This window comes from Spathaspora passalidarum, assembly GCF_000223485.1.
Source record: "Spathaspora passalidarum NRRL Y-27907 unplaced genomic scaffold SPAPAscaffold_1, whole genome shotgun sequence".
NCBI lineage: Eukaryota > Fungi > Ascomycota > Pichiomycetes > Serinales > Debaryomycetaceae > Spathaspora > Spathaspora passalidarum.
Window position 1 is genome coordinate 453,984 of NW_006767425.1, and position 20,082 is coordinate 474,065.

The window sequence follows — 20,082 nt, forward strand, 5'->3', positions numbered from 1 at the left end:
TAGCTGTAACAATAACTTAATATATTAAATAATGAAAGTTGGAGCCATAAACAGATCCATGAAAAACAAGAAATACTAAACTAATACACACTGGGGAGCAAGAACAAAGACTGCCAAATTACCTTTAAAATTCTATACATAAAAACACAAGTAAAATGGCAAAATTGATGTTCAAATAAACTCACAAAAAAAAGGGAATAAATATGCAACATTGCAACATCAACGCCCTATCTAAATAAACTCTTGAATCTGGAAATAAGATTCTCTCTTCTACTTCCAGCTTCTTTCTTTGGAGAAGCAGCAGCAGCAGCAGCAGCAGCAGTAGCCTTTGGTTCTGGACTGGCTGGATATCCACCTGGAATCTTCATGATATTTTCTTTAGTCATTTCAATTGTAGATTCAGATGGTTGTGATAACAACACTGGCTTGATAGGTTTATCTGAAGCAGCGGTAGCAGCAGTAGTAGCTTGATTAGAGGATAAAGTGAATTCATCATTTTGTTTATCAGCACTTGAATTACCCAAGGAGTTAGTTGGGGTATCGAAATCTTCTTCAGCATCGGCATCTTCACCTTTAAGGTGTTCGTAGTCTTGTTCAGACAGGGAAGGAGGCAAAGAAACTGCAGCAAATGAAGAAGATGAAGTCAAAACTTGAGATAAGGATTGCTGTTGAGCGTGAACCGGTTGGGTAGAAATTGGAGATGAAGATTTCTCATCAATATCAGAAATAATTTCATCTTCAGAAGTAATGATTGACTTTGAAGGAGATTGAATTGAATGTTCAGGAACTTCAACATGAACAGGATCTTCTTCAGAAACAAGAACAGCACTGGAATTAATTTCGTTTTCAGGACTATAGTGCGTATCTTCCTCAAATTGTTCAATTGGAGCAGCAACTTCTTTCTTGATATTCTCAACTGGTTCTTCATCTTCAACATCAGGAACTTCAACGAGTTCTTCAATTTCTTCTGGAGCAGCAATTTCTTGAGGAATATCTCTAGCAGTTTCAGCAATATGCTTATTGTCAACAATTTCTTCTTCAACATCCTTGCTATTTAATTCTTCAGATTTGACAGTAGCATCAGTAATTGGAGCATCAACTTCAATCAATTCATCAGCTTCAATAACATTGTTGGAATTACCACTTTCATCATATTGAATCTTGAATTGATCATTAGTGATCCAATCATTGTCATTAAGAACAAATTTGAAAACAATGTTTTGTTTTTCATTAGTGATAATTTCTTGGGAATACCCCTGAGTGAAATCAGTTTTTGCGGGAATTGATCTGGACCAATTATCAAAAGTACCCGTGATCTGGATGGACTTGATATGAGCATCAACGGTAGGCCTAGTTAATAGTTAGTATATCAATGCATTTGATTGTGTAATAAATAGATGGCAACTAAAAAGCACGGCGTGTATAGTTATGACTCCTGATAAGGGAAGAGGGGAAGATTTGAGTCAGACAACAGGGCCAAAAAAAATAGATCTTATTTGATCCCTGTTTGTGTAAGTTCATAAGATTTGCTGCCATTGTTGTGAATGTGCAAGGTAACATACCACCTGATAGTATAAGTATATTTTGTCATCTTAACTATTATTATAATACTAAACTGGAAGGAAGAAAGGAAAGGAAGAAAAGGAAAAGAAAAGAAGGAAAAGAAGGGAGAAAGAAAAATCGATCAAACCTGAAAATTAAAAGAAAAATATCAAAATTTTATAAATGAGAAAAAAAAAGAAAACTTTAATAGTGTAAGTTTGGTTGTTTGGTTTGTTTATTTGTTTATGTAAAGTGAATAACCTCGATTGTTGTAAATGTGGTAAATTTAAAATGGTGCGTGTGTGGTGTAGTCTTTTTTAATCTTTGCTGCTGTTTATAATATTTTTTGCTAAAAGTGTGTGTGTGTATTTTATTTTTTAATCAATTTTTTTTTCTTCATACCATTGTTTATGTTTGTTTTGGCCAACTAATTCATCGGAAGAAAGTCTTGAGTTAACATAGAATACGCGTAGTTAAAGCCCAGAGACAAAGAAGAAATACGAAATACATCCACAAACCAGTTTCAAATATCATATAACTTTGTTGACAACACCTACATGGACAGAGCTGTATACTTGCAGTAATGCAGCTTTCTGTTTGTCTGTCTCCGCTTGAAGAAAAAAAACAAAACAAGAAAAAAAAGAAAATCGAGATCATAAAATACCGTTGAAATTTGTTCTCTTCATGTGTTTATGTATATAAATTCTTGGTTCTGTATTGGTTCATTTTCTTAATTCGCTTGTGTATTGCCTGCAACAATATGTGTGTGTATGGGTTGTGATGCCGAATGACTCCGATACCTGCATATTAATAAGCTTCTCGATTGTTCTCTTGCAGTTTTCAATTGTTTATGTAAAACTTCAACAAAAATTATTTGATTTTGTGAGTGAATCTGAGTTAAAAGCCCGATCATATTTTCCAAGTGTTTTCAAATTTTATTCCACCGCGTCAAATCACTGAAGTAACGCGATGACACGATACAAGACGTATTTTTCAAGCAATTCAAATTGAACCATAGCATTTTGGCACTGATTCTATTTCGTAAATATTGGTTGAATGATATGGGAAAGTGATTGCATTATTTCCCTTATATATATTAAAGAAACGATTTGCAAGCCAGCTGCTCTAGGAGATCTGTATTTGATTTTGTTGTCCAGGAATATTTCTTTCTTTGGTAAAAAATTATAGCGCGAATAATTTGCAGCCAACAACAAAATCAAGTAAATAAAATAATGTCTATAATTATATAAAGTCTATATATACTAATTAAACCATTTAACCCGCACGTAAATCGAAGCAATAGCAATCACTCTATAAAGTACAAAACAAGCTATCAATCCTCCAACCATGGGCCCAAGATCTGCCTTCAAATTATAATATTCTAATACCGCTTCACCAGTTTCAAACACACATTCGTCCAAACCAGTACTACATTCAAATACTTGTCCCCTGAGTCCCAAATTCGCACATATGGCAACAGCATATTTCATAGGACTAATGTAATTAATACCTTTGAAAAACAGCGGCATGTGTAAACTCATAGTCCCACCCATGAAAATTGCAATGATCACAAAAACCGTCAACACATTAGTGGCAACTCCCATATGATTGAAGCAACTGTTAACAACAATACCCAAGGATTCACCACAGTTAATCGAAAGAGCAGCAGTTCCATACATGGCAAAGAACATATTTACTGTACGTGGTAAACCACATGCAAACACAATCAATGCCGCGAAAAATAGACTAGGAATTATCTCAGTCGGCAACTCATTAAGGAAATATGAAATTCCAAATTCACTGACTCCATATACGCCATCTTTATACTCTTGGTAGAATAAATTACGTTCAAATGGGTATAAACTTATATTGTTCACCAACCCAACAAAGTACAAGTTTAAAACTTCTTGAATTAAACCTAACCTGTTGCTGATCCCGTCCTGAGTATTTCTCAATGGTGCAAAATATAAGGTATGCACAATGGCTAATAATATAATTTGTCCTGTCCGACTAAAAACCACATCCGGCGAGCGGTATGATGTTACGACCTGTCGTTCAACTATCGTTGGGAATGTAACTCGAAATGGTAATCTCTTATGGAAATGCTGTCTAATATCTAAATTCTCACTCGAACAATAAGTTATAATACGTTCCTTCTCATTGTTGTTCCAATTATTGCTCAAGTAGTCAGTAATGGAACCTTCGCCTTCTTCTCTTTTGGAAACTAAATCTAACACAAAATCAGCAACATTTGTATCCTTTTTCATTGGGTATCCTAATCGCGACAAATATTTGATTACACCAATTGAATCTCCCTGATATATAACTTTTCCACCATATCCCAATAATAAAAGTGATCCAAACGTACAAAACATCTCATAACTCGGCTGATGAATAGTGAGAATAACCGTTGTGCCATTCTCTTTAGCTAAGGTTTCCAAGAGTGAATATATAGTTTCTGCTGTAGATGAATCCAAACCTGAGGTGGGTTCATCTAAAAATAGTACCTTCGGTTTAGATAATAATTGAATAGCAATGGAAACTCTTCGTTTCTCACCACCACTAATACCCTTGACAAAATCAGAGCCAATAACAGTATCTGCACAGTCAACAAGACCAGTGTGTCTGATGAGACTATTTATTATTGTATGAATATTCTTGTGTTCTTTTAAGGGAAGTCTGATTTTTGCTTGATAATATAACGTTTCTCTTACTGTCAAGTTGTCGATTAATGAAGTATCATGTTGGGTAACATAAGCACCGATCTTGGCTAGTTCTTCCTGAGTTATAGTCTGATGATGATTGACCTTGATCAGTCCCAGATTTATATATGACGAGGATTTAGGAAGACGGTTAGATAGGTAGTTTAATAATGTTGTCTTACCACTTCCCGAAGGGCCCATTATTACATTGACTGCATTGGCATGGAAAGTTGCATTAATCCCATCAAGAATGCATTTAGCTTGTTTGTTAAATCTAGTCTTTTTAACTGAAAGGTGAATATTTTCGATATCAATTTGAAAATCATCATTATTAACCTCATTAGTAGGAGTAGATGGAGGGGATTGCGGTTCAATAACTGAACTACCTCCACTTATTTCCTTGTTTCTTTCTTCTTCCTCTTGTTGTTCATCCTCAAACTTATTCTCTCTTGTCTTTGCCATTCTAACATCAAACCTCTTGAAGTAGATAGCAATACCCGCAAGAAACAAATACCCCACAAACCAGCAAATCAAGATTCCAATAGGTTCACCAATCCATCCCCTAGGGAACCCCAAGAGTTCCAATTGATAGTCACCAGTATAGCTTACACATCGAACGTCACCTTCTTCAAAAGGACATTCTCCAACCCAGCCACTGAACTGGTTGGACGCCAAAGCTCCAAATGCATACCAGAAATGAGCAATATATTTGGTCCATCTCACATACACAGGCATGGTAGCTGCATTTACGAAAAATCCACAAGCACTATTTTGTAATTGGTAGAAGATATTAACAATTAGTGCAGATATTGGTAAAGTCGGAGCAAGTGCGAAACAAAGCATCAGTGATGCCATACAACAAAGCTCAATAATTAAAACCAATGCAAAATATACTCCAAAGTTGCTTCCATTGGAAAACCCTAATCCCCACATAAAGTATGAAACTACCGCAAATATAATAGACATCGGAAGATCTTCAAGTAGAAATTTTCCTAGACGACGAGATATCATAAACCCAGAGATGGTTACCCAGTTCTCCAGATATTCACGATAGAAGAATACCCCATCAGTTAACCATAATCGTTCAATTTCATAATACATGGGACAAAAAGCAACCACTTCTAGCATGACATAAAGCGAGGAAGTGAGAGATCTTATACCTGCCAAATCATGTTTTGGTTGGAAAAACATCCATCCTAGTGTTACAGATACGATTATTGCACCGAAGTTCAACACCAAGAGACCCTGTATGTCTCTGTATGAAAGTACGAATGTACGTTTAGTGAGAATAATTAATTCTTTCCAAAATGAAATCCGGTCTTCTTTTCCACGAATAAATAATTTCAAATTATCTTCAAATGAATCAGGTTTCTTGTCATCATCTTGATATTCTTCGTGATTTTCTTTCCACATTTTAACTAGCTTATCGATTCGAGCTATAGTTTGATGCTCACGTTCACGTGAAGTTGTATCTTTGACCGACAATCCCATGATGTATTCGATATGATTAAAGTAATCAGCAGAAGATCCTTCCAAAAAGTCAAGACCGTCAAAATATGTTTGGGCATGATCGACATTTCCGAAATAAACCATTCTTCCACCTCTTGTTAAAAGGCAAATTTCGTCAAACAACTTCATAATTTCCAGTCGAGGCTGGTGAATAGAAACCACTATTGACATCCCAAATTCAGAAGAGAGCTGTTGAAGCAACGTTATCAACTTTAATGATGTTGAACTATCCAAGCCTGTAGTTGGTTCATCAAGAAATAATATCGAGGGGCGTGACAATAATTGTACAGCCAACGACACTCGCCTTTGTTCACCGCCTGAAAGACTAGAAGAATGTGAAGAAAAGTCAGCTACTCTTGTATTTTTCACGTGTGCAATTCCCAAAACTCCCAAGATATAGTCTATTAATTGCAACTTCTCTACGTGGGTTATACGAGATGGTAAACGTAAGTCAGCTTGGGACTTGAGGGTTTCAAAGACTGTTAATCCTGGAAGAAACAAGTCATTTTGCAACATGTATGCATGACTAATATGAGAAAGGTTCTCCTGTCTGGTATAAGTTATTGAACCTGTGAAAAGTAATTTCTTATTATTGATATTGGTCCGTTGAGATAAGGTATTCAACAAGGTTGTTTTCCCGCTACCTGAACCTCCCATTATAGCCATCATCAGACCACTCTTGAGTTCAAAACTTATATCATTCAAAATCTTGTGAGATTGATCTAGCTCGCCAGAAGTTTCCATTTCTTGGTCTGTTGTCTTTGGGATTTGAGATTTTACGGACACCGACAAATGTCGTACCATTAAGCCAACCCTCTGATGATCTGGAATTTGTAGTATGTTAGGAGCCATCATCGTGCTATATAAAGAACATTTATATTTCAAACAGCGTTATACACTGATTTCGAGACTTGAGTTTGTATTTAAATAAGCAAGTCACAAACTTTTATGATCCAACGGAATTTCCATCGTTTTTTATCATAATTTTTTGACCTTTCTTGGCGAGATGCATTGTGCATGGAGGAGATGAAAACTGCGGAATTATTTTTTTCTTGTCAAAAGCGCAATTGGTTCCTATAATGGTTATTAGTCATTGATAATACAAATTTTAGTGATTTACCCCTTGAGCGATATTTAATGGACTTAAGCCTCAGAATATTACAAGTAACATTGTAACCCCATACAAAAGCGCCCCAATTCATTGTAGAATACTGCTAACCTGGCTATTTCCTTTTGTGTTACTGATTTACCGTGCCTGGTTTGATGTAGTTTTATTTAGTATGGAATAGCCACGAATTAAAAATTCCTTATGCTTGCTATTGGGTGCTGGTATCAGAATAATCCTTTTTAAGACGTTATGCATTCAAAGTATTCTTGGCTGGGAAGGTTGATACCATCAGGTTAGGGCAAAGCGCAATTTCGGAATGTGGCTTTTTCATTCCTGGTTCTTCCGCACTTAACTGCAAATAAAACAATAGCAAGGTACCGATTCAAGTTCCTCGGAAGAAACGGTAAGCATTACAGTGTCAAGACAAGACAGAAACAACAGTTATCTAGGGCCTACATGTGCTAGTTGGCCGCTACCAAAGTGTGTCTACCAAGGTCTAGAGTGACATGCAACAATATCTTACGATATAAAAAGTACATGAAACAATATACAACGGAATTGAACTAGTAACGGCTTGATCCCTTACTATCTAAAAAAAACTGTCACAAAAGCATATTGCGCTTTGAACTGTATGAGCTCTTAACCTTTTGCAAAAATTAGACAATCCAGAAAATAAAAGTTCAGCAACTGTCTCATGGTGGTAATCATACATGGTAGAAAAAAAAACGCTTTATAACTTAATGTCCTTTGTTTACCTCTATATTACAAATTGTCATTAATATGGAATAACCTATTAAAATAATCCACCCAGAGCTTATTTCTTTTGTAAAGATAATCTAGCTAATTTCAAAACGGATTCTTCGGAATTTGCCCCTCCAATGAAACCAGCAGCATGAATAAAGATACACCCTTCAACTCCACTCTTTTCACTTAATTCTTCATCTCTTAATCCTCTTAATTCTTCTGGAAGACCTAATCTGAACTCAAAAGAACTCGAAGTGACAGAAACGGTGGAAACTCTCCATTTATCGGTAGAATCTTTGAATAACACGAATTTGATCTCACCTTCGGCATTGTTTTCTTGCTCAATAGCATACAAATGTTCTTTCCATGGACAGAATTGAGATAAAACAAGGATTTCACCAGATTTATCAACTTCAAACCTTTGGTCGAAGGCGTCTTGAACAATAGATTTGGCAGGTAACCAGGACTTTCCGTATCCTTCTAATAAGGCCAAAAATGCAGAACCCATTAATTCAGTACTCTTTAAGAATTGACGGTCGAAATCAGCATCAGTACAACTTTCATTCCAAGATGGGTTCAAACGGGAGACCATTGAAGGTAAAGTAATGTTCTTGTCATGGAACTTTGGAGTGGCATCCTTAGGATAGTTGTTGATACCATTATCATTAGCATCAAGTGATTCTATAAATTCCTTGTAAACTTTATCGTATAAGAATTCAACATCCTTGTCTTCAGACAACTTCAACACGTGTTTAATGATATCCCTACCATAATGCTTATAGATCAAACCTGCTGATGACAACTTAGTTTTGTAATTTCCATTGAAAACTTCATTGAATTCACGTTGGTGATGGTCGAAATACTTGACACCATCGTATTTACCACTGACATCAACGACGATATCACTAGCTTCCCAATCGCTCGGATTACGAGATCTAACTAAGGTAGAATCAGAGAATTGTGGCAACAATCTGAGTAAATAAACAGCGAGTGATTCATCAGCGTGGAATGAGCCGGAATGAGTGCAAATTTGAACCATTTTGGGTGACAACTTGATTTTCTTGGGTGTTGACATTGTAAAGAAACGAACGAACCTCATCTGGATAAGTGAAATTTTTTTTGGTATATTTTTTTGGGGTTATTTTTTGGGGTTATTTTTTGGGGTTATTTTTTTTTTTAGTAGAAGGCCATGGCCAATAGTATGCGAATGTAATGTAAGCCAAAACCTATGTCTATTGTGAGCAAAAGGTTTCAGCCTAGAAGTCGCGACAGGATCTAGTATATAGATTCTTCGACCTTACCTGACTATCTATGTCTGTGTTTTGTTACTTGGAAATCAAACCTTTTAATTGCAGGTGGCTGAAAAATAATCTGAGCGGTAATTCCGCAGTCAATTTGTTGTTGCTGCAATATCAGGATTTGATGAAACCATTTGTATTGGAACTGAGGTTGCGTTAAAAAGCTATTTTAGTTTAATCAATAGGGACTAAAATCACCAGTTAATAATATTTAGAAATAACAACCATTAAGGTTGGTATGGAGGAAGTTTATATTGTTACTGTCCAGCACGAAGTTACCAAGAGATTCCGAATTTCCAGGTACTAAAGATTGTCCGATATTTTGTCACATTTGAAATCACTCATATGAAACTACTTGAATACGGGCCAATATCAATGGAGAATATGTGTGACATCCATACAGATGGAAAATACCAGCAAATAAACTTTTTTTACCCCATGTTTTATGCAGAAACCAATAAAACGGACCATTATTAAACTCATATTACTATTTATTTGAGTCTGGAGACTTTAAATGTAACATTAACTGGGTTTTTAGTGCTCTTAATGGCGTCACTTCTAGGATATGAGCACTGGTTTTAGGACGTGGGGATGGCATACTACAAAACTTTTCATACTGGCCGATAGTCCTTTGGAAGAGTAGATAATTCTGAATTTCGCATAGAGATTCGAATTCCAACTATATCTTGGATATTTATCATCTTATATTCAAAGAAATAAAGTATTAAATTGCACAATTTCTGTCTTGAAGTCAGAAATGTCTTGTCACAAGAAAGAAATATTTTACCCCAGAAATAACGAACCTTGTCATTTTATAAGAATTATGAGCCCCCTCGTAAAAAGACAGAGTCAGCAGCATAGTGAAGTATAATTTGCAGTATAAAAGGACTTTACCCATGTCATCCACTCAAAGTTTTTTTGTTATTGCTTATTCAACAAGAATTATCTTTTATTCAGCAAAATGATTTTATCAAGAATTGATCAAGCTTTATTCGACCCCGCTATCAAGGTAAGAAACTTTTTAGATCGCTTTCCTAAGATTTACAACATCTACATGATTGCAATGTGCTCTACCATAGCAGGTATGATGTTTGGTTTTGATATTTCTTCAATGTCTGCCTTCATAGGTACTGACAGTTATATCAATTTTTTTGACAACCCAGGTTCCACCATTCAAGGTTTCATTACCTCCTGTATGGCTTTAGGTTCTTTCTTTGGTTCCATTGCTTCCTCATTTGTCTCCGAACCATTCGGTAGAAGATTTTCATTGTTGGTTTGTTCATTCTTCTGGATGGTTGGTGCTGCTATTCAGTCTTCTTCCCAAAATCGTGCTCAATTGATCATTGGTAGATTAATTTCTGGTATTGGAGTCGGTTTCGGTTCTTCCGTTGCCCCAATTTACGGTGCTGAATTGGCTCCAAGAAAGATTAGAGGTTTAATTGGTGGTCTTTTCCAATTCTCTGTTACCTTGGGTATCTTAATTATGTTCTATATTTCTTATGGTTTAGGTAAGATTGACGGTGTTGCCTCGTTTAGAATTGCTTGGGGTTTGCAAATTATCCCTGGTTTGATTTTATTTACTGCCTGTTTCTTTATCCCTGAATCGCCTCGTTGGTTAGCCAAAAGAGATTTCTGGGATGATACTGAATATATTATTGCTAAAATCCAAGCCCATGGTGACAAAGATGATCCTGATGTTTTGATCGAAATTGGTGAAATTAAGGACCAACTTTTAGTTGAGGAAAGCGCAAACTCGATTGGTTATGCAACTTTATTCACAAGAAAGTACTTTAGAAGAACCTTTACCGCTATTTCTTCTCAAATCTGGCAGCAATTGACTGGTATGAATGTTATGATGTACTATATTGTCTACGTGTTCCAAATGGCTGGTTTCACTGGTGATACTAACTTGATTGCTTCTTCGATTCAATATGTATTAAACGTTGTCATGACTATTCCTGCTTTGCTTTTGCTTGATAGGGTTGGTAGAAGACCTTTGTTAATAGTTGGTGCCATTTGCATGATGGCATTCCAATTTGGAGTTGCAGGAACTTTGGCTGTTCATTCTGTTCCATGGCCAGATTCAGGCAATGAATCCGTCAACATTCAAATCCCAGATACTAAAATGTATGCTTCAAGAGGTGTTATTGCTTGTTGTTACTTGTTTGTGTGCTCTTTTGCCTCTACCTGGGGTGTTGGTATTTGGGTTTATTGTGCAGAAATCTGGGGTGATTCAAGGATCTCTCAAAGAGGTAACGCTTTATCTACTGCTGCTAATTGGATCTTCAATTTTGCTATTGGGATGTATACTCCATCTGGATTCAAAAACATTTCTTGGAAGACGTATATTATTTATGGTGTTTTCTGTTTCTTTATGACTGTTCACGTATTCTTTGGATTCCCAGAAACTAGAGGCAAGAGATGGGAAGAAATTGGTCAAATGTGGGATGAAAATGTTCCAGCTTGGCAGTCTAGATCTTGGACACCAATTATTCCTATTAACCCAGAAACAGAAAAGGCTGCCAGAATATCTCTTGAACGTGAAGAAAAACGAAGAGCAAGTAGTGTTGTGCGACCTTCAATCCTGGATCCCTCAGTTTAAACTTTTTAGGTATATTTGTATCAATTTGTATGGTCTCTACTTTTAAATCTAAACTTTATTTTTGTATATTTAAGTTTAGAAGCTTTAACCTTTGATGGACTGTATTCTCTATCCAAGCTATAGAGATTCTCCGCCCTTCGCTTAAAGTTACAATTTTTTTTCCTATTGTAATCGTAAATTATGGTATCAAATAGCAAGGTTGACTTTGTATTGTGTTTATGAACCCCATATGTGATTTGTATAACGCGTCTTCAAGTTTATGGATTGTTAAAAATTTCTCCCTTTTGGGAATATTTCAAGTGCACAAACCCTTGAAGTACAATTTTGTTCCTTTCAAACTGATTTTAATTATTTTAGAATATTTGTGTTGCATCTGTAGATACTTTTTTCTGATTGTACTTACAGAATCATAGAAAACACTAGTAAAATACGCCGTATTCCCCGGATCCCTTGGTTTACTTAACAACGCCTTTCCCACAAATTCATCAGCTAATGCGTAGGCTAACGCAACCTAGCATTATCCTAACCCAACTACAAAACAAGTGGGCGGATCAATTTTATTTTTCCTCCACAAAATTGAAAAAAAGTGTCTGAATATTAAGGTGGGGATACGGAACGGAGATCGGAAAAACTGTCAGAAAATAACTGTTGTACGTTACAACACAAAACCGAAAAAAAATAAAAAGAAAAACAAACATAACCTAACATTGCTGATACAAATTTTAATTGGACAATAACAATACACAAACTTGGCATTCATTCTGAACTAGGTAATTCTTCCGAATGACTAAGTTTGACAAATATCAGACAAAAATCTGGAAAACTTTTCTTCCATTGTACCCAATTTACCACAAATGGAAAAACTAAAATGCTTGCCGTTCGCAAGGCATTTAGTAGTTTATTTCCAGAAGTATTACGTGAAGCCCCGCTTCATGCTTCATGAAAATATTTTCCGTTTCAGATTTTCCGGCAAAGCTCTTAATGAGGTGACGTAGACTCGACTCAGAATAAACTCGCGGAGTTTACCACGAAAGTTTATTCATTGAGGTGGCGAGATGTATAGTTTCAAAGCGGAAAGTTCGGTGAAATGAAATTTACATTGTCTAATTTGTAAGTACATTATTCCTATTTTAAATCTCTTTTTAGAATGCTTTATGCTTGCTCACCCGTTTGTTCATTACCTAAAAGGAATTTTTTGCGGGATTTTTCTTTTAATCCGCTGATTCAAAAAATGTCTGCTTAAAAAATAATAGTAAATAATATATCCCAAAAATTTTTTCCGAGAATTAACCTTGAATGTATTAACTTAACAACGAGAAATAACCCCACTTGTATTTAACAATGAGTGGGGTGCAACTTGTGTGAAACATGTCTAATAAACTAATTTGCCACTTTCTTGAAATGTCGGATTAACTTCCAAATCAAGAAGGAAAAATCAACGGAAAAAACTTTTTTTTCCATAATGTGTCTTGCACAAAACGGGTTTTTATCAATTGCCAAGCAAATGATTTGACATTGACTTAGGCTTCGTAAATTAGATTTAAGTGCCGATTTTTTTTTCAACCCCACCTGGAGAACACATTTGTCATTCCACTTGTTTCCTATCGCCTTCTCTAAAACAATGAGCCTCATATATACACACACCCCCTCACTCATGAACTAAACACCTGATGGTCTAATTACTATAAACATTGGCAAAGATGTAATTTATTTGAACGGATCTCGCCGGAAAATTTCAATCCTTCTTGTGAACACCTGGTGATGCCCCAACGTTGCTATGACTCCCATGCCCAATAATATGTGTCAGAATGTAATGTTTGTAGGGCATGGTAGGTGAGTCCGGAAAAAATGAGCATTGTGTGATTTTCCGATAAAAAATTTTTCTGGAAGGGGGCCTATTGTTCTACAAAAAATGTCAGAACGGGGTTTAATCTAGTCTGCTGATTCGATTTTTAGCTCATACCCCAGATTGGCTATATCATCTTTCCTGTATAAGGTTATTAGTAATACGGTTGTAAAATAGGTGAAGTCATTGCTATCACGGACCCATCGGCTGTAATAAATATGTTTAGTCGCCAAAAAGAAAAGAGCGTGACAATACATTACGGACGGTTTTTTTTTTCTCGTCATTCTTATTTTGCTGGCTAAGCCAGAATAACAATGGCGACACAATTACGCAAAGTTCGGGTTTTGTCACGGATTTTCTGAGTTTTTCCAGACATCCTTATTTTCTGTCTGATTTAATATTTTTGTGTACATCGAAAACAAAAAAAATATGTTGCCCCAGCTGGGGCATGATGAGGGGAAAGACCCACCGGTCTCAAAAACCAGGAAAATTTTGCAGTATATAAAGACTTTGGATCTCCCTGTTTCAATCCGATGTTTCCAGGAATTTTCTTTGTCTTTATACCAATAGGTTTATAAATCATGTCTTCTAAAATAGAGAGTGCTTTTTCAAAGCCTGCCTTAAAGTTTAGATCTTTCTTAGATCGTTTTCCTAATATTTACAATGTTTACGTTATTGCTATGTTTTCCACCATCGCTGGTATGATGTTTGGTTTCGATATTTCCTCCATGTCTGCCTTCATTGGTACTCCATCTTATATCAAGTTCTTTGATAACCCAGGTTCCACCATTCAAGGTTTCATTACCTCCTGTATGGCTTTAGGTTCTTTCTTTGGTTCCATTGCTTCCTCATTTGTCTCCGAACCATTCGGTAGAAGATTTTCATTGTTGGTTTGTTCATTCTTCTGGATGGTTGGTGCTGCTATTCAGTCTTCTTCCCAAAATCGTGCTCAATTGATCATTGGTAGATTAATTTCTGGTATTGGAGTCGGTTTCGGTTCTTCCGTTGCCCCAATTTACGGTGCTGAATTGGCTCCAAGAAAGATTAGAGGTTTAATTGGTGGTCTTTTCCAATTCTCTGTTACCTTGGGTATCTTAATTATGTTCTATATTTCTTATGGTTTAGGTAAGATTGACGGTGTTGCTTCATTCAGAATTGCTTGGGGTATTCAAATTGTTCCAGGTTTAGTTTTGTTTGTTGGTTGTTTCTTTATTCCAGAATCTCCACGTTGGTTAGCTAAGCAAGGTAACTGGGAAGATGCTGAATATATTGTTGCTAGAATCCAAGCCAAGGGTGACAGAGAACACCCAGATGTCTTGGTTGAAATTGGTGAAATTAAGGAACAACTTTTGATTGAAGAAAGTGCCAAGTCTATTGGTTACGCTACTTTATTCAGAAAGAAGTATATCAGAAGAACTTTGACTGCTATCTTTGCTCAAATCTGGCAACAATTAACTGGTATGAACGTTATGATGTACTATATCGTTTATATTTTCCAAATGGCTGGTTACTCTGGTAATGCTAACTTGGTTGCTTCTTCCATTCAATACGTTTTAAACACTGGTACTACTGTTCCTGCCTTATTCTTGTTTGATAGAATTGGTAGAAGACCATTATTGATTGGTGGTGCTATTTTCATGATGATTTTCCAATTCGGTGTTGCTGGTATCTTAGCTACTTACTCCGTTCCATGGCCAGATTCAGGTAATGAATCCGTTACCATTAGAATCCCTGAAGAAAACAAGACTGCTTCCAGAGGTGTTATTGCTTGTTGTTACTTGTTCGTCTGTTCCTTCGCTTCCTCGTGGGGTGTCGGTATCTGGGTCTACTGTTCCGAAATCTGGGGTGATTCTAGAATCTCCCAAAGAGGTAACGCTTTATCTACTGCTGCTAACTGGATTATCAACTTCGCTATTGCTATGTACACTCCATCTGGTTTCCAAAACATTTCTTGGAAGACTTATATCATTTACGGTGTTTTCTGTATTGTTATGGGTATTCACGTCGTTGTTGGCTTCCCAGAAACCAGAGGTAAGAGATTGGAAGAAATCGGACAAATGTGGGACGAAAATGTTCCAGCTTGGAGATCTTCCTCATGGCAACCACATATTCCTGCTACTTCAGATGCTGAAATTGCCAGAAAATTATCTCTTGAACATAAGGAAGAAGGTGATTTGATGGCTGAAACTAATTCTGATAACCAGGTTTAAAAGGTTTTATGATATATGTGATGATTCTTAATTTTATATTTAGATATTAATGTTTTAATTTAAAAATACTATTAATGTTAACTAAAATTTTGCAATGTAGGCTTGATTTAGAGGGTGTGGTAGTGTTCGCTTCGACTTTACTTTTCATTTCGGTCAAGGAACCAAGTACACTGATTCTGGCACCATTCTACGAGGTGAGTGTGAATCGCCTTCTTGGAGTAACAGGTGATGCTGTGGGGTTTGAATATCGAATGGTTAACCATTTGTATTATATACCTGCCAAGAAAATCAACTTTGAAGTACAAGAGGGATTAAGGAATAGTAGAATGATGGGCCAAGAACAAGTTTATTGTTGCATTATTTTTTAACAATCGCAAATGGTGGATAAAATCATCGTCAATGTTAAAAATAAAAAAAAAAAAGAAGATCAGTAACGAACCATTATCTGAATTTGATCAGATAATTTTACCCCTCGGTCTACTTATGGAAATCAAAATTGGTCATCACATACGACAAATTGCTAAAATAAAACTGGATCATAATATCTATATCGCAATCAAATCTATTAATAACGTGATACAAAGTACATATTTACGAATGAAAGCTAACTATCTTCAAGTCAGCAAGGCGGCCACTCGCCTTTCTTCAAAGTATTCAATTATAGTCGAGGCTTTTACCAAGATGAAAATAATGATCGAAAGGATTTATGCATGGGACTAACGGAACTATGCTGGCTAAGAATGGCTATTTGCAGGATTAGGCTCGAGTCTAGGCGCGCTCGTAAAACTAAGGCGGGTATACACGGGGTTATCTAAAATCAATTATTAAGTTATTTCTATTAATTTTCGCGTCTGATTTAGTTTCGGATCAAAATATGAACAAAACTTAACTAATTGACAACTTGTTCCGAAACTAAAAACTGTATTTCTCAGCGAAATTACAGCTAGTCCGTAATTTTGATCTTGCAGGGAAAGATGAGCATTGCTGCCAAGACGGAAAAAAAAAAAAAAAGTAGAGTGACCCTTTAATATAATTTTCAGGTTAATGACCTGTTCTCGTTTTGTTGCAACCAACGGAGTCGACTGCTGTAGCGGCGGTTATTAGTTTTGCCAACGGATTTGTGTTATTTTCTGGCGATACCCCTGTTTTAGCTAAAATTTTATCATGAGATTAGACGATCTTTAGACAATGGACTTCGGAGTGACTTAAAAAATTCCCCCGTTCATATCCATATCCGATGAGATTCACTTTAGCAATTTTCTATCTAAGCCTTTAAATGTTTCAGATGTCTAGACCTTCACAAACTAAAAGGGTTAATGAAATATGACATTACCTGCGTTACATGTACATCCTGCTTTTGGTAAATAAATCCATGAGTTACCTTGCCTTGCGGCCGAAGCTTCTATCCGCTCTCCGGAATATATTTTATCCATGTAATGCGCCAGCGTAATTAAACTTGTATTTTTTTGGCGGACCTGTACTTATCTTTGGCTTTATCGGGAAGGAGGAAAATTAAAAGAGGATGATTAGATGACGTTTTTCTAGCCGCAATAGCATAAAAATAATTTACGAAATAATAAATTTGACGTAAGAGCTTAATCGCCCGATTTCCAAACGCTAATTACCAAGTGGGAAACTTTTTCCACCCCAGAAAAGAAAATTAAATGCATGTAATTTTTTATGTAAAAAGAAATATTATTTCGCCAAGAAATTGTTCTCTTCCTGACTTTTCCGCACCGCGGGATTATTTTTTAAGCAGAGCCCGCCCGTAAAATCTAAATAGAGAAAAGAAACATTAAAACAATGAGCCGCGGAGTTCTTTTTATTGTTTCAAAAGTTTTCCTTTGCATAAAAATAATTTTAATATTTTTTTTTCGAATGACGACGGAAGTGTCGTCATCGATATGATATGATATTGGTGATGAGGTAATGTATTTTGCGTAAAACAAGTCACAAATACCATACAACAACCATGTTGACACAAGACCCCTCATTGTAATTAGGGTAACTACAAAGTATCCTACAGAAAGTGTAATCAAAGTAACTTTTATATTGCTAAAAACTTTTTACTTAAAGTCAGTCTCTATCAATCTATAACCCAAAATTAAAATCCAAACCCAAAATCGTAAATTATCGTCAAATTATTAGTATATCATTATTATTCCAAGTAAACTACACTGTTACTAGGAGTTTCCAAATTAAATTTAGGAACATGAGCATAAATCTGAGAAGCGGGTGGTTGCTGTTCTTGATAATAATATTTGTGATTTTGTAACTCTGGTTCTTGATGTGGTTCTTGATATTCGTAGGCATCATCATCAATATTTTCTTCTTCGTCACTTACATAAGAGTTGTATCTTGTAGTTTCAGGTGGTGTGTATAATTGTTCGTTAACTTTGTGAGTTGGTTTTGGAATGGATTCTGGAACAACTGTGTGACGACGAGCATGAATGGTGGTAGTTGTAGGGGCAGTATTTGCATGATGACTTGGAGTATCTTTAAAGAAGTTGCACTTGATAACCTCTTGATATAATTGTGGTAATGAGATTCTGTCATTAGGGTTTAATTGGAATATTCTATCAAGCAATCTATTGAATTGTTTGGAAATTGGCAAGATTGATGCAAGGATATCTTTATTGTTGTTCAAGATATAACTCTTGAATACATCATTATGACTGTTGTTGAATGAAGCGATTGGCCATGGATTTCTTGAGCATGTGATATTGATAAACAATACTCCCAAAGACCAAATATCACCAGCTAAAGTTGGTAAATATTTTGAATTTGATTCATTGACGGTGGTATTGTTGATTTCAATTGAATGATATTGCGATAAATCAACCAAGTTTCTGACAACTCTATGAGTGTTGAAGTTAGTGGTTCTTTCTGGAGCCATGTAGAAAGAAGACCCACGACATGCGTTGCAGCAAATCAAGTCTGAAGACATTGCGAGACCAAAGTCTATAAGTACAAGATGTAACTCGTTATAGTCGATTATGCAAGAATTATCTGGTCTTTTGTAATTTGGATTATAATGAATCATAATATTTTCTGGCTTTAAATCACAATGATAAACGCTTTGTTGGTGACAGTATTCGACGGCATCAATTAATTGCAACATGGCGTTCTTCATTAATAATTGTTTGTCTCCGGTATGGTTTTGGAAGATTTGTCTGTCAATGATATTTCCAAATAAATCACCTTGTTCAAAGTAATCTAACAAGATTACAATGGCAAACTCTTGTAATTCATAAACTTGATGGATGGTGATAACATTTGGGTGATGATGGACTTTCAAGTGAAGTTGAATCTCAGTCATGAATTGGTATTGGTGTGATTGATCTTGTCTGATGTATTCTAAATTGACTGGAGTTGGTTCTGGCATTGGGTTGGTTAAAAAATATTGGTAAAAGTGTTGCTGGATTATTTTTTTGTTACCACTTGAATCCTTTGGATCTCCTTGCTTGAATGGTGGTTGCTTGAGTAACATCTTTGCAGCATATCTTCTACCAGTAGTGATATTTTCAACCAAGTAAATCAATCCATAAGTACCAGCGCCAATCTTCTTGATGAATCTTAATTCGGGACTCAACATGTAACCATCTAACACCATATTTGGGTTAGGTCTTTGCGAATGTTGCTGTCTCTTCACTTGTTGTTGTGAAGTTATATATTGTTGTTGTTGATGCATAGCTGGATGGGGGTCCTGGAATGATAATACATCTAATGTCATTTTGTATTTTGTACTATATGTGATATATGTGTTATATGTGTGTTATTTTCGTTGTTTGTTGTTTTCGTAATTAATGATAAGGAAAATAGAAACTATCTCGGGGAAAACTGGGTAAATCGCATGGGGTTATATATATTCATATATTCACAAAAAAGGATATAGAAAAATAATATCAGAAAGAAAGAATCAGTATTTATTTTTTTTTCGGGAATTATTTTTTATGTTCTATAAATATTATTTTTTTAGCTGCGAATGGAATAGTTTTCCGCTTTGTATTTCTTTTTTTTATTTGTTTTCTTTTTTTATGGATCTAGTTTATTTTGGTTGCATGCGGTTTTTCTTTTAATTTTTGTTAGAGATATTGTTTTGTATACGAAGTAGCAAGGGTAATAGAGATATCTTCTCGTAAAAGGTAAGTTCGGAACAGATATACTAAGATAAAACTATTGATAAATACCCGACACTATACACTTCCCAAAATGACACAATCCCACTAGAATGTTAAATCTTTTGGGTAAGGGATCACCCTATCCCCACAATGTAATCCCCTTACAAATTTGAATTTACCACAGGACAAGGCTAGTTCACTACTACCACCTGCCTATGCCCAACACCCAACCGAAGTAAAAAAAAAAAAAAAAAAAAAAAGATTGAATTAATTATGTACTTAAAAAATATCTGTGATGATGGTGTGATGTGATTAAAGTCACCTCATGTGACAATGTGAATGAGTAAAAAAATAATTCATTTTTTTAAATATATCAAATTTAAAGTTTAAACCTAACAGA

At 35.6% G+C, this 20,082-nt stretch overlaps 6 protein-coding genes across 6 annotated transcripts; 2 read left to right on the forward strand and 4 right to left on the reverse strand. All coding sequences in view use genetic code 12, as the record gives it.

Moving 5' to 3' along the window:
* Positions 1 to 5: 5 nt before the first annotated feature.
* On the reverse strand, positions 6 to 1,622 carry SPAPADRAFT_57915 (uncharacterized protein; the record flags this gene model as incomplete). Its single annotated transcript, XM_007372176.1, has 2 exons — positions 6 to 1,350; positions 1,563 to 1,622. The coding sequence occupies 2 exons, from the start codon at positions 1,589 to 1,591 to the stop codon at positions 228 to 230; spliced, it is 1,152 nt and encodes a 383-aa protein (XP_007372238.1).
* Positions 1,623 to 2,804: 1,182 nt separating this feature from the next.
* Positions 2,805 to 6,497, reverse strand: ROA1 (Roa1p; the record flags this gene model as incomplete). The annotated part of the gene is made up of 1 exon (XM_007372177.1): positions 2,805 to 6,497. One exon carries the CDS (start codon positions 6,495 to 6,497, stop codon positions 2,805 to 2,807), a length of 3,693 nt encoding a protein of 1,230 aa, XP_007372239.1.
* A 351-nt stretch (positions 6,498 to 6,848) lies between these two features.
* On the reverse strand, positions 6,849 to 8,683 carry SPAPADRAFT_57919 (uncharacterized protein; the record flags this gene model as incomplete). Its single annotated transcript, XM_007372178.1, has 1 exon — positions 6,849 to 8,683. One exon carries the CDS (start codon positions 8,642 to 8,644, stop codon positions 7,676 to 7,678), a length of 969 nt encoding a protein of 322 aa, XP_007372240.1.
* Positions 8,684 to 9,589: 906 nt separating this feature from the next.
* On the forward strand, positions 9,590 to 11,505 carry HGT1.2 (sugar porter family MFS transporter; the record flags this gene model as incomplete). Its single annotated transcript, XM_007372179.1, has 1 exon — positions 9,590 to 11,505. The coding sequence occupies one exon, from the start codon at positions 9,865 to 9,867 to the stop codon at positions 11,503 to 11,505; it is 1,641 nt and encodes a 546-aa protein (XP_007372241.1).
* A 2,400-nt stretch (positions 11,506 to 13,905) lies between these two features.
* HGT2 (sugar porter family MFS transporter) lies at positions 13,906 to 15,726 on the forward strand (the record flags this gene model as incomplete). Its single annotated transcript, XM_007372180.1, has 2 exons — positions 13,906 to 15,637; positions 15,720 to 15,726. One exon carries the CDS (start codon positions 13,933 to 13,935, stop codon positions 15,559 to 15,561), a length of 1,629 nt encoding a protein of 542 aa, XP_007372242.1.
* A 1,872-nt stretch (positions 15,727 to 17,598) lies between these two features.
* On the reverse strand, positions 17,599 to 19,372 carry SHA3 (putative serine/threonine protein kinase; the record flags this gene model as incomplete). Its single annotated transcript, XM_007372181.1, has 1 exon — positions 17,599 to 19,372. One exon carries the CDS (start codon positions 19,292 to 19,294, stop codon positions 17,720 to 17,722), a length of 1,575 nt encoding a protein of 524 aa, XP_007372243.1.
* Between the last annotated feature and the right edge of the window lie 710 nt (positions 19,373 to 20,082).